At 34.9% G+C, this 13047-nt stretch overlaps 1 protein-coding gene across 2 annotated transcripts in view; it reads left to right on the forward strand.

The window, feature by feature from the left end:
- Positions 1-13047, forward strand: part of EPHA3 (EPH receptor A3) — a 340047-nt gene that overhangs the window by 250413 nt on the left and 76587 nt on the right. For both annotated transcript variants that reach the window (XM_039222850.1, XM_039222851.1), the window contains exons 5-6: positions 5290-5414; positions 8506-8668. In XM_039222850.1, the coding sequence (XP_039078781.1) occupies positions 5290-5414; positions 8506-8668 (288 nt within the window). The remainder of the gene's footprint in view (positions 1-5289; positions 5415-8505; positions 8669-13047) is intronic.

Here is a 13047-nt window from a genome sequence, read left to right on the forward strand (position 1 = left end):
GATTTAATAGAAGGGTTCACTTCCTAAAAAACCAAGAAGGAAATGTTCTTAAGTGGGCATTGTAATGAATGGTACAAAAATATAAGGGAGTAATGCTTTTAAAAGCATGTCTGATTCAAAGTAAAAATCTTTCAACCATTTACTGCATAATATTTTCCCATGGAGATAATTTTAAAAAGCTTTGGCTCACTTAGAAAAGAAATACTGAGCCCTTTTTGTTATTACTTTAACTTGTCCAATCTCTAAACCACAGATACCTCAGAGGTTCATTAGAAATTCCCAAACCTAGAAGGAGGAAAGTCCCAATAAAAACAAACAAACCAAACTAGATCCTTTAGGAGTTGAATTTTGAAGTTTTGACTTCCTGATTCTAAGGATGGGTCATATTTTAGCTGCAAAATAATAGTAAACGTAACTTAAATACACCGCAGTTAAAATAATGAATCTCTTCCATGTCTGTCAGATTTGGCATGCAAGTATATCATGTGTATGTGTAATTCAAATACAATTTGTAAAAAGCCCCATCTCTAACCCAATCTCTTTACATGGAAACCTCTTTAAGTTTTCTGCTTCTTCATTGAATTTCCTGCTTCTTCACTGAAATTTGTTTTTTCGATTATTTCATTAGATGCAGTCAATGGCTTGAGTTACATTGACAATGGGAGAAAATACTGCCTTTCCTTTATAAATAAATAACTGGGGTTTAATGACCAACTATTAAAGGTTATACTTCTCTTATCTCACTGTCCTCTAGACTAGCCATTACATGTTTCTGATTTAAGAGGCTGCCAATTGCAATGGTCTGGAACTAGGCAAGTAGATACCCAGTGAACATCTAATCCTTGGTTCCCAGAAACTGATGTTTCCCCAGAACAGAAATTGAAAGCATTTGATAGCAGTTTTTACAAAACACATATTACAAGATAACATAGGGTAAAAATACCAGTATAGTCCTGTGTCATAACCAAAAAAAAAAAAAAAAAAAAAAAAAACCTTTTAAAGAAGAATTAATTGAAAGAGCCTTGAGCAAGTCAGCTGTGACACTGCAGAATTTTTGTAGTACCTTGAAGGGTCAGAATTTTTCAGTGGTATAATGTAAGTATAGGAAAGCTTCATGGGAGTTCCTGGGTGGCTCAGTCAGTTGGGCATCCGACTTCGGCTCAAGTCATGATCTTGCTCATGGGATCGAGCCTCACATCAGGGTCTGTACTGACAGCTCAGAGCCTGGAGTCTGCTTCAGATTCTATGTCTTCTTCTTTCTCTCTGCCCCTCCCCTGCTCATGCTGTCTCTCTCTGTCTTTCTCAAAATAAATAAACTTTAAAAAAAAAACTATGAAAAAAAAAGGAAAGCTTCATGGAGGATTATTAACTGTGATTCATGAGGCTCTTTCCCTCCCAAACCTTTTTTCTTGTATGTGTATTCTTTTAAGAAATATTTCAATTAAAATATAATACATTTCACTTTGTAAGTATGCCATGTCCCCATTCTTTATTTCCCAGAGGACAGGTATATCTGGTTTACCCCAAACAGCAAAAGCTAAGGATCAAATAATTGTGTCCTCTCAAATATCAGTACAACCAAGCTGTACTTTCACACCAAGACATTATTTTAAAGAAGGTTGTTAGCTTACTAAAAATTATTTCCTACCTACTATTTTAATTTTTCTTGTTACCACTTTTTCATATGCTCTTTCCTATAAAACTCTGTATTTACTAACCTGCATAAAAGCCTGGACCAGGTTCATAGCAGCCTATTTTGTCATCAATTTCTTCCTCTTAATGAGAGTCGTTTCAGTAATATATCATTTGACGTATATAAAAGAGGCCTCAGATTAAAACTCTTAATCTTCGGTTTTTGGCGTGTTGACCAGTAATTGCTGTTTTAGCTTTTACACCTCAATTTTGCTGCGAACGACCTGTGTCTCCTCCTCCTATGTAACTTTTCACTCTAGCTGAGAGCATTTTTCTAGTTTTGGGATGTATATAAGTTTATTTACTTATTTTGAGAGAGAGAAAGAGAGAGTAAACTCTCAAACGTGCACGGGCAGGAAAAGGGCAGAGAAAGAGGGAGAGAGACAATTTCAAGCAGGTTCTGTTAGCACAGAACCTGATGTGGAGCTCAATCTCAGGAACTGTGAGATCATGTCCTGAGCCAAAATCAAGAGTCAGACAACCAACTGAGCCACCCAGGTGCCCCTATATTTTTTTTCATTCCATGTAACTATGACTCACCATTCTTTCACATCAAAGTTAAAAAAAAAAAAAGAAATGAAGACCAAAAAGTCAAATCTATTTTATGGTATATATTGCAATACCATGTTCTCTTACATATTAAAAAATAATAATAAATTTAAAAGATTTGTATGGAGTTTGGAAACTGGCACTTTGAACAAATCACTCTTTAATACCTGGAAATTAACTTAAAGAAATGTAATCCATATCACTGTTTCTGATTAATATTACAAATTCTACAAGCACATAAGGAAGTGTAGACAAATTATACTTCAAGACATGAATTCGGAGTGTTCTAGAAAATCTTTTCAAAAGCATTGATACAGTGTAGTGCCCACGGAATTCATCTCTTCCTGCAGTATGTTTCATTATGTCCTAAAATTATTTATTAGGAGAGAGAAAAACAATTTCTGTTAATTATTTATGAATATTAAAATATTGATGAGCATTACCTCAATGTGACGGGATCCCAGCTGGTGCGCAGGGCTGACACTGTTGAAACGTAGCCAACACAAGAGGCGTGCATTAAAAGAGCAGAACAAATGACTTAACAGAGGCCTAAAAGCAGCAATCAGAAAAGGTTCATTTAACTTAGAGATGGCACAAGCTCCGAGCAATTGCCTCTACTTAAGTAAGTGTGGAATTACAAAAGACTATTTATTACAGTCAAACAGGGCCCTGCAGCTTGCTCAAAGCCCTTTGAAGAATTTGAGCAGTTATAGAGCCTTGCTCAGTGCAGAAGCAGTAAACGTTGGGCAGATCCCAAACAGCCTGCAAAGCTTTCATTAAAACGTTAATATAGCCTTCCTCACAGTTGTTCTTAGAAAATGAATTATTTTCTCTCTTGTTTTTGGTTTTTGGTTTTTGTGGGTTTTGTGGGGGATTTTTGCTTTTGTTTTTTTGGGGTTTTTTTTTGTCACTGTTGTTTTTTAAGGGGAGATGCCATGCATGGTAATTTTCAAAACTTCTCTGAAAAATGTATTTTAATTGTTAGGAAAAATGAACGAGTTTCATGGTGATATGGATTCAGTGTAGGGTCTCCATGGGTTTACTAATAAAGTGTTCCAACAGTAACCACCTTTGAAAACTTCTGTAAGTATATATTAAAAGTTACTCCATTACGAATTTATTTCAGCAGGAAACTTAGTGGAATTTTTCATTTTGTACAAAAACAATATTTGTTTCACAGGACATTAGTGCTACAACTTTTTTATTAGCAATGGGATAATGAATTGGGTTTTTTTAGGTGTTAGAGTTAAAGTAAAAGAAAATAATTCTCAAAATGTAACTTTTTTATTTATTTATAACTGAGTGATGTATTTAGATACATTGAATACATTTATAACATTTTAGTGAAATATAAACAAAATAAATTATTCTTTGCTAAGAATCAATTCAAATTAGCAAACCAGTACAGGTTGGAGGGGTGAGGGTGCTATGAGGCCAATCCAAGAAATAAAACAATAATATTGAATAGACGAAAATTAAATATGAGAAGTAAACGATGCTAAATTACATGAAAGGATATTAATTGCTAATAGGAAAAATATGAATAAAAATGTATTTACTTTCCCATCAGAAAAGCAACAACTACATTTTTCCTTGGCAAAAGATTCAATAATCCTTCCCTGCCTATTAAATGAATCATGCTCTAATTACAAAAGAGTTCAGAAGATCTTAAAAATAGTAGAAATAGGGGGATGGGAAATGTATTGCAGCAGATTTTTCATTTACATTTACCCATTCTAATACAGGGTCATGAGGCAAGCTTAACAAATGCTTTATTTTAAGTAAGGAATACAAATGAAAAGCATTTATAAATGGGAACAATTTAAGAGGTTAGATGCAAACGTCGGAATGCGACAATCACAGGAACATCAAATCCTCAAATACGAAACTTCTAATGCTAGCTGCTTGGGTGAATGAATACAAATACACTGCATTCTCATAATTCTTGATTTGAGAAAAATCTATAAGAAAATAGGTTTTTAAGCAGTGAAAACAATTCAGTAGTTAATGTACTTGAAAATTCTTTATTTTTGTTTGTTTCATGTTTGCAATTTATTTTCCTGCAGTCCATTAGGGCAGGCTGCTGCTGAGCCCCACAGTGAGATATTTCAGTTGGCCAGTGTACCAAAGCTGAGATTTGAAACCAGAAGTGCACTGAGGGATAGTACGCATTTTTCTTTTTAATGGAAAGATTTAAAAGAGGATATCACTTAAAATTAATTTAATATTCCATTAGAAATGAAGGTGACCCTATGATATCTGATCCAAACAGATGATTTTGATTCATATTCTATACTTTAGGTAATGCATAGCAAAACATAACAAGTGTAGAATCAGCACCCAATAAGACACCCCAAAATATATCCCAAGCTTTGTGACACCAAAAGTAATCAGTTCCTTAGTATTTCTTATTAAATATATATATTTTAAGAAATAAAAATGTAACAGCAGAAAATTGTTATTTCCTGATAATTTTATTCATGTGAGATTTTTGTCAAAAGTCAAGACCTACTATAATATGTTCTAAACCCTGTATATTTTACAATACACTAAATATTATTATTACCTATAGATACCAAGGGACTCCTGGTGCATAATGGATTCCAGTCCTCTTAAAGAGTTGCATATGAAAATGTTATCAATGAGCTGAAGAATCTGGCATTAATAACTTTGCAACATTATAACAAATAGGTAGCCCTGATGTTTTGTTCTTTTTTTAATATATTAAATATATTTCATTGCTTACATTATAGTAGCAGATTGAAAACATCTGCTCACTTGCCACCAGTCCACCAGCAGCTGAAAATCTCAGCTCATTTTCCATAGGCTTGTATGTACCAAGGCTATAATCCAGCTGCTGAGGCTTGATATGGGGCCAGATTAATACTCCAGAGCCTCTGAAATGGAGACAGTGCTTTCTTGCCGAAGATTAGAGCAATGATAGCCTGAATTTGCTTGTTCCCTTCTCTCTCTGCTCTTCTTTACCACCCTTACCAGTTGGATTGATTGGTGTCCTCCCAACGTCCCCTCCGATTTTTTTCTTTACAGCTCCATCGCCTGTCATGACGATCAAGAAGGATCGAACATCCAGAAACAGCATCTCTTTATCCTGGCAGGAACCTGAACACCCTAATGGGATCATATTGGACTACGAGGTCAAATACTATGAAAAGGTGGGGAGATGATGTTAAAGGGTTGGGCTGTGTAGGGAAAAAGGTTACCTTGTTATGACTTGTGCACTTGCAGAGAAATCAATGGCACGGTAGAGCTCTGTTTGGAACTCTGGTCCTCTGATACCTTTGATTTATAAGTAGAGTGGGGTTTTAAAATCATTGTGCCGGGGCGCCTGGGTGGCTTAGTCGGTTAAGCGTCCGACTTTTGCTTAGGTCATGATCTCGCGGTTCGTGGGTTCGAGCCCAACGTCGGACTCTGTGCTGACTGCCAGCTCAGAGCCTGGAGCCTGTTTCAGTCTGTGACTCCCTCTCTCTCTGACCCTCCCCTGCTCACGCTGTCTCTCTCTCTCTCTCCTAGAAATAAATAAAACATTTAAAAAATAAAATAAAATCATTGTGCCAAATATCCCCCATTTTGTAGCAATAAGCCACAGCAAAAATGTCAGTACCAAATTTAAGCTATCTAGTTGTGGCATTAGAAATGACATTTGTCCTTTCACATTGAGACTTGTTCTACCAACTATTTCAGTGATTCATCTACTGATGGGCTGTTCCTTAGTTTATTGCCTAGGCATCGTTTCCTGACCTTCACATTCACATGAATTTCATTCAGTACAAATAGGAACATTGAATTAATAACAAAACCATTGTGTTATTGAACTGACAATGAAAAGCTTTCTTGATATTGTACAAGGTAATTTAGAAAGGTAGGTGTAGATGGATAAGTTTGATCCACATCATAAAATTGTGGTTCAGTAATACAATTATAAAAATAGGTGCATAATTATTTATAAGTAGAATTTAGGATATAGTATTTCATCACTCTAAATGGCACTTATTTTTCTTTGGTTATAAATTATGGTGAGGTTTGAAAGCAAGATATATTTAAATCTTATCGGACCTGGGTGGTTTTATAGCTACCAACATGAACAAACCATATTTGTGTGCACTTTACAAAGTATTTTAAGGTGAATTAAAAATAAATTGTGCATTTATGGAGCACTTCATAGAACAGTTTGGCATACATTATTTAATTTTGAGTTGTCTGATAATCCTACAAAAGTAGGCAGATAGGTTCATCCACAAATAAGAAAACAGAGTCAATGGCATTATTTGAATTGCTCATAAGCTCACTGTTAATGAACAGGTCTCTGGTTTGATTCCAGGCAGCCATGACTCTTCCATTAGTGTGTTTCCCTGTATTAGAAGCCTTGCTCTAAATGAATGTGGATTATTAGAGACAGGAGAATTAGTGGTATGAATAGTTGTGCAAAAAAATCATAATGTGTAAACATTTATCTACATTGTGTATTTATTCTCTTTATCGAGGTTAATGTATTTCACAAACAAGTATGATGACATTTTCTTCCATACTGCCACATGCAGGGAAAGGAATCTCTTTCATTAAAAGAAGAAAAAGAGGGCTAATCAACTTTATTGTGCTAAAGTCATAGTATAAATAACTTACATCCTAGCTTTTGGTGCTCCACTGTAACAATGTGAAATACTCATCTGATTATGAGCTTTTGTTTTTAAAAGTGTTTTTAAAAGATTGGGCAAATATAAGAATCCATGTTTTATAGACAATGCAACAAAATAAAATAAATAATGATATGCCTCAGTTCACACTAGATAGAAAAACCAGGAAACATCCAACCTTTAGACCTTTAGGGCTAATTCAGAAATACAGTTAATCTATGCTCATATCTTGACAAACATTCACAAAATTCTGAACTTCTGTCAGACTCTACCAGCAAAGCACAATGCACATCCTTAGATTAAACAATATTTACCAGTGCAGGAAAAAATGGCTGAATCTACTTTTTAATCCCTAAACATTTTAAAATTTGATACAAACTTACTTGCAATATTATCTTCAATATATACATTTATATAAATACTTACTTTTATCTTACATACATAAATTTAAAAATTATTCATATGTATATGAATTCATATATATGTGTGTGTATATATATATATATAATGATACTTGGAAACGTTTTGAATGTTTCACTAGAATTTAAGCTCATTAATATCTAGCTTTCTTTTTCTTTCTTTCTTTTTTTTCAAGGTCTAGCTTTTTTTGACTGTTTAGTTCACTAATGATGATAAACAGAGTGAAGTTTAGGCATATGCTCAAGTTTTTAAAAAATGAATTATTTCTGTAAAATAAATATATTTGATCCTCTTTATTATTTAATATACCAACTCAAATGCTACTTAATACATACCTAGCATCTCTAACTAAAATGGGTCTGTAATATTGAACATTTTCCGGTACTATTCTGTCATTTTGGTTGAGGATGTCCACTCCAGGCCCCACCATGGTGCAGGGACATTCCACCATTGTTCAAAATCAGGTTACCCAAAAGCACTCACTATATGTTAATGTGCCTTAGGGGGAAAACACAATTCTGTGTAAATCCAATTTTTGTACACAAGGCGTGACACTAAAAGACTTTACTGTTAATGTGTACTGTGAATCTCCTTCTGTACAATGTGAGTCTCCTGGAGAAGATCCTTTGGGGAAATATCTCTAGGCTTTGATCCAAAGATATGTGCCTCTACTGAATCACAGTGACTTAGATTAAATACAGTGCACAGATAACTGATTCTGAGAAAGTTATTAATGTAGTGCTATATATAAAACCTGGGCCTTTTTAAATTTTAGTATTTTGTAATTGATAAAATATTTTTCTGAGAATCAGTAGCGTATCCCCATTAAGTTTAATTCAAAAGAATATTTTCCTCTTTGTAAGTTTATTTTTGAAATTGGACTGAAGTTTTCATTCAGGCTTGGCAATGAAGAAAGCATATCACTCGCATATTCACTAACGTGTAAGAATGAAAACTAACTTCTGCTATATGTGCAGGGCACAAATCATTTTATCCAAGTTAAGAAATTCTGTATGTATTTTTAGCCTAAAAATGCCTCTGTTGTATTCAGAGAGTGAAATAATTGTCATCTCTTTCATGCGTCCTTTGTTGTTGGTAAAATCTGCAAGAACTGATTTTGGGTGGCTCACCTTTTTACCATCTAATTACCTGATGAAGATTTGATTTTAACATGATTTTTCTTACCTCAAAGCAGGAGCAAGAGACAAGCTATACCATTCTGAGGGCAAGAGGCACGAATGTGACCATCAGTAGCCTCAAGCCTGACACTACTTATGTATTCCAAATCCGAGCCCGAACTGCTGCTGGATACGGGAGCAACAGTCGCAAGTTTGAATTTGAAACTAGCCCGGACTGTATGTATTATTTCAGTGTAGGGTGTAGGGGGAGGTCTGTTGCAAAGGTGTCTGATAATTCATTCTCCTCTCCATCTAAATTTAGATAATGTTTACACATTTAGATGCATTGAAAGTATATTGCCTGAAATATTTAACAATTTATATAGCATTGGGTCTGTAGATTTGTATAAGTGTGGGTGTGCATCTGGGTGGGATTTTTTTTTTCGTTTTTACAAATAAAACATATTCCAAGGCCTGGAATGCTACTGGTCTTCTATTGGCCATAAGTTGCTTTGAAGAATGCTATTTAATATGGTTACATACTCCTTGTACCTGTTCATCCAGCTATTCCAGGTTCATTGCATGATTCAGTGAACTATGAAAAGAAACTTGCTGATCCATGAGGATTTTAATATTGTTTTAATCCTTAACACATTCAATCTTGTATCACTTGGAGATTAAGGATTTTTGAAACCTGATTTATCACCTCATTCACATTCACAAGCAATTTGGATAGTCTTGTGTGTCTGACACCAAATTTGGCATAGACTGGTCTAAAATTGGCAAACATTTTCCCAGTAGCATTTCTCTTTTTTTCAAATGCATTTGCTTCACATTAGAAAAATTCTCTGCTAAACTATAATTTTCAGAAAGCTAATAAATATCACAGCCATGGTACTAATTCAAAGTGAACACAAGATCAAGTTCAAGTTAAGGATTTTATTTAGTGTATTAATTAATGAGGAGACTATTATATATTTATTTCTGTTTATTGCATCCTACAAAAGATTAAACTGGTTTATTTTTTAAATTAAAGTAAAATTTGAAGAACAGATAAATATACACATATAAATACATATTTGTGTATATATGTATTCTAGGCAATCAGGAATACTTAAATTTATTAATTTGTTCCAGGCTGATTAATATCCTATAGGACAATAAATGTAATGATTGGAGTCATCTTTTCTACTGTACATAAAGCAGTTCTATCTCTCTAGTGAATGTTCTATTTTAATTGTAATGGGAACAATTGTTATACATCACTGTTTTCCTGCAACTTAAATTCACAGTTGTAAAATAGCCTAGGAAGACAATCAAAGGTGAACTCCATCTAGAAACAGATCATCCAGAGAGTGTCTGACAATGGCCAGCACAGTACTGAAGGGACACCCAGTCATCTCTGTTGACTGTTCCAATTTGGCATTTCTCCTGGCATGATATTTCCTATCTAAATATTTTGTTCATGATCTAAAAGCACATTGGTTTTGGTACGGTAATATTTTTATTATGTGCACAATCCATACCTAATAGAACATTAAAGTGGTGCCTGGGTGGCTCAGTCGGTTAAGCAGCTGACTTTGGTCTAGGTCATGATCTCCTTGTTCCAAGTTCTAGCTCCGTGTCTGGCCCTGTGCTGCTGGCTCAGAGTCTGGAGCCTATTTGAGATTCTGCGTCTCCCTCTCTCTCTCTCTCTCTACCCCTCTCCCGCTCATGCACACTATCTCTCTCTCAAAATAAATAAATGTGAAAAAAAAGAAACATTAAAGATAAACACAAATTACAAAAACAATCTAATATAACAGCTACTCTATCAAATAGTTACGCTATTTTTATGGCACACTTTTTGTCAGATATGGTGAATTTCGCTACCATTACTAGCTGTATTTTCTGCAAGGTATTGGGAATTGAGTGTTCTTAGAAATTATCAGCTCACACTGAAACGCGGTAATACTTCTAACTCAAAGGAGAGCTAATTCTCAAAATCACTAACCTACACTTCAAGACCTCTGCTAATCCTCCTGTGATGGATATACATGTTTTCACCTCTGTGGCAGTCTTGGAGAGCCTGCTTGGATGTCCCTGCCCCCAAGGCAGCAGTGGGCAGACAGCCTCCAGCTGCTGCACCTTCAGTAACCACCGCAGGCTTCATGCAGGGACCACGCTCTCCACCATGACTAAAGACTGCAAAGGGGGCAGGAGGCAGGCCCTTCTGCCTACGGCAGGACTCAGGACTCCACGGGCAGTCTTCCCTCCGGGCCTCCAAGAAGAAAGGGCTCTCTGAGAACATCAGAAACAGAATGTTCTAAAATACCATGAAAGTGCATCTTTAACAGGTTTAAAACAAATTTAAAATTTTAGATGACATCATAACAAACTTTAATTGCATTTTAGCATTAGTAGTTCTCAATCTTTTTGTAAAATTTAAGTAATGCAGGAAAGTTTCTTGTTTTTTTAAGATTTTATTTTTAAGTAATCTCTACACCCAAAGTGGGGCTCAAAATCACAACCCCGAGATCAGGAGTCACATGTTCCACCAACTGAGCCCACCAGGTATCCCGCGAAACAGTTTCCTGTTCTGAAATGATTACAAATTGAATTTTTTTTTCAAACTTTTAAATGGCTGTTTAAGTTAGGAACAACAAAACCTACATGTGCTTTACCAAGAAAGATCACAAATCCCAGCAAGCAAAAAAACACATGTTCATTATATCCTGTGGTAGAAATTAGGCATATTGAGGGGCAGGAGGGGCAGATCACCATTAGGTACACATATTTTATTTTTTTAATCAGCACTTAACTCTAGCTGATATGTAAATTTTCAAAGGGAACAAAAAAATCCCAATATACTAATGTGAATACAGATTTACTACAGATACTGCTGTGGCGGCATTTTGCATGAACCTCTAATGAGCCTTCAGTGTCTGAGGTTTAAGAAATATTCCATTGAAAACTACAGAGTTTTGGGGTTTTGCCAAAGAAGTTTTATACTTGCAATAGTTTCACTGATGGATAGAGCAGATGAAAAGAGAATGAGAAGAAAAAGATGAGCATTTTAACATCTTGTTCCTCACATATAAATATCTTTGAGTTGTTCAGTTTGCTATTTTAAAAACTCAGTTTACTCTTTTTTACCATAGAATTCTTCCAGACTTTAAATATGGATTAAAAAAAAAGGTAGCTTTGGTCTTGGCGGGGAAAGACAAAAACCAACTCTCTTTTTTTTAATCAAAATGATATATTTATAGAAATTCATTCTAAGAACTTAAGAGTCTTATTTGTTGAATATTGATATTTTAAAAATAATTTAAATTTTTTTAATAAAATTTAAAAAATGATGTTTGTATTTCTTTAACATTTTGCTGTTCTACTTTTTTCTAGTTTTATTTTTAAAAATTATATGAAAAGTTACCTTTCATAAGACATATAGATATTTTTTAGTAGAGCAAAGTTTGTTTTTACCTAGAGTTTAGATAATATCTTTTGAACTTGGTTAAAATGTCGTTTTTAATGTTTATTTATTTTTGAGAGAGAGAGAGCAAGCAGAGGAGGGGCAGAGAGAGAGGGAGACACAGAATCTGAAACAGGCTCCAGTCTCTGAGCTGTCAGCACAGAGCCCATCGTGGGGTTCGAACTCATGAACCATGAGATCATGACCTGAGCTGAAGTCGGATGTTTAACCAAGTGAGCCACCTAGGCAACCCCAAATGTCTTATTTTTTATAATTATTATTATCTTTACAGATGAGGAAAGTGAGGCATAGAGAGGTGTAAATAACCTTTCTAAAGTCACATAATTGGTAAATGATGGCTCAGATTCGAGAACCCATGTAGTTATATGATAATAAGCATTATCTTTTTTTTTTTAAGTTTGTTTATTTTGAAAGAGAAAGTGAGCAGGAGTGAGCAGAGAGAGAGAGGGAGAGAATCCCAAGTATACTTGCACTGACAGGAATCCTGATATCATGACCTGAGCTAAAATCAAGAGTTGGACACTCTACCAACTCAGCCACCCAGGCACCCCATTAAGCACTTTCATAAGCATTTTATTTGACTCTGTTCTGTAGTTATTTGAGTACTATTATTTCCTTTATAGATGGTTTAGGATACAGTTTATGTGATTTTTCTCAGATTGCATAACGAGGAAGTGGAGTCAGTGAACCTGGAACCTCCACATTATGGAGTACTAATCCAGTGCTGCAGCTGTACATTAAAAAATATATATTGTGCTGAAATTATAGAGTTTATAGGAGTAAAGGGCTTCCCTAGAGTCAAGGTAGCATCTCCACAGCGAGAAGTATAAACAGAATGAAACTGACATGCTTGGGAAAGCAGACAAGTCAACTGTCTGGAAATCCTCCTTGGGCAGAAACTGAATCTACAGCACTTTTTGCTAGTTTTTTACTGGGGAAATGAAATAATAAAAATATGTAACATTTATTAAGTATTTGTTAAGTGCTTAGAACTGTTTTAAGTGTTTGGTTATATTAACCCATTTGATCATCACCCCAGTGATCTTATGTCACACAGCAAAAGAAGTGCAAATCCAAGCATTCTGGTTCATGAGAATGAGCTTCTAACCAGTCTGCTTTAGGGAGAGAAAGTCAGCAGTATGTG

This window comes from Hyaena hyaena, unplaced genomic scaffold, assembly GCF_003009895.1.
Source record: "Hyaena hyaena isolate Hyena2069 unplaced genomic scaffold, ASM300989v1 scaffold_1204, whole genome shotgun sequence".
Lineage (NCBI taxonomy): Eukaryota > Metazoa > Chordata > Mammalia > Carnivora > Hyaenidae > Hyaena > Hyaena hyaena.